The sequence below is a fragment of the Charadrius vociferus genome, unplaced genomic scaffold, assembly GCF_000708025.1.
Source record: "Charadrius vociferus isolate BGI_N301 unplaced genomic scaffold, ASM70802v2 scaffold1077, whole genome shotgun sequence".
Lineage (NCBI taxonomy): Eukaryota > Metazoa > Chordata > Aves > Charadriiformes > Charadriidae > Charadrius > Charadrius vociferus.
The window spans coordinates 718,616-719,891 of NW_009649168.1; the positions used below are offsets into that span (position 1 = coordinate 718,616).

General features: G+C 60.8%; 1 protein-coding gene across 1 annotated transcript in view; it reads right to left on the minus strand.

The window, feature by feature from the left end:
• The window catches only part of PPM1J (protein phosphatase, Mg2+/Mn2+ dependent, 1J), a gene marked incomplete at its 5' end in the record, with an annotated part of 17,611 nt that overhangs the window by 3,184 nt on the left and 13,151 nt on the right, over positions 1-1,276 (minus strand). Inside the window, one exon of the mRNA XM_009888469.1 lies at positions 1,153-1,265. Within this exon, the coding sequence (XP_009886771.1) occupies positions 1,153-1,265 (113 nt within the window). The remainder of the gene's footprint in view (positions 1-1,152; positions 1,266-1,276) is intronic.

The window sequence follows — 1,276 nt, forward strand, 5'->3', positions numbered from 1 at the left end:
CGTGCCCTGCCTGCCCTGCCGGGCGGGCAGGGCAGGCAGGGCACGCATCCCTCCTGCGCAGGACAGGGGCAGGGAGTAAGAGAAAATGGCAGAGAGAGGGGAATGAAGCAGAGCAAACCAAAGGACAGAATATGGTTAGAAAAGGAGCAGCACAAAGGTGGTGAACCCCCCTTTAGAGGGGAGCCGCACACGGGACCAGCAGAAACCACCAGCAGCAGGACACGGGTGCAAGCGCCCGGCCCACGCCAGCACTGCGCCTCGCTGCTGGGGCCGGTCTGATTGTTTGGCGTGTTGAAAAAAATAAGAGTCTGATTATGAGATGTTTCTGGAGGTGATGGGGGGAATTGAGGATCTCCAACACAGACCCTCAGCCAGAGGCAGGGTTACAGGCTGGGGACCCTGCACACACTGCCGTCCCGCACGGCCAGCGCCTGGTCACTGCTGCCATGGAGGGACCCCACACCCAAAAGCGGAGGCACGAAGGATCTCCTCTTCCTCTGTCCCAGAGCTGGAAGCACGTTCTCCAGCCGGAGACAATTTGCAGAACCTGTATTTTCTGGCCTGATACTGGCGGGGACAAGCTAACCCGGCAGCAAATACAGGGCAATTCAAAGAGCTTGAGCCTCAGTGTAAGGTGGACTTGCCTTCCTGCCATTGCCCGGGGGCTGAGCACACCCACGCACAGTTACAGCAGCCCAAGGAAATGCGTGTATCGGTCAAAATCCGTGGGCTCCAAGCTCTCACAGGATTCATCCGTACACAGATTTGCATGTCCTTCTCCTGGAACAGTTCACTGGTATAAAGTGTGCCCTAAAATGACTTCTTGCACATTTTTGAAAGCTTTGCTGAGGGCAATTTTCACTCCCCAATTCTCAGCCTGGGCCAGTGTCAGCAGCAGGGGCCGGGGTGTGATCCAGAGCCATCTGGGAAGCAGACGGGACACTGCCGGGAAGGAAGGGAGCAAGTCCCAGATCCTGCAGCCCCCTCTGTGCACCGGGCAACTGCAGAGATCACGGTGGGTCACGCTGTCCCCGGAGCGCGTAGGCGGGCAGGGGTGGCTCTGCCCTCCCCAGGACAGCCCAGGGCCGGGGATGGAGCCGGGTGCTCCCCCATCACTGGGCGAAGGGCCGGGGCTGCCCGGTGGGGCCGTACCTGCTGTCGCCGGCGTTGGCCACGTAGAACTTGCCCATCAGGTAGACGGCAGCCAGGGCACAGCAGCCCCCGGACAGGCGCTGGGACGCTCGCTCCCGCTCGATCTCGTCATCCTGGGGAGACC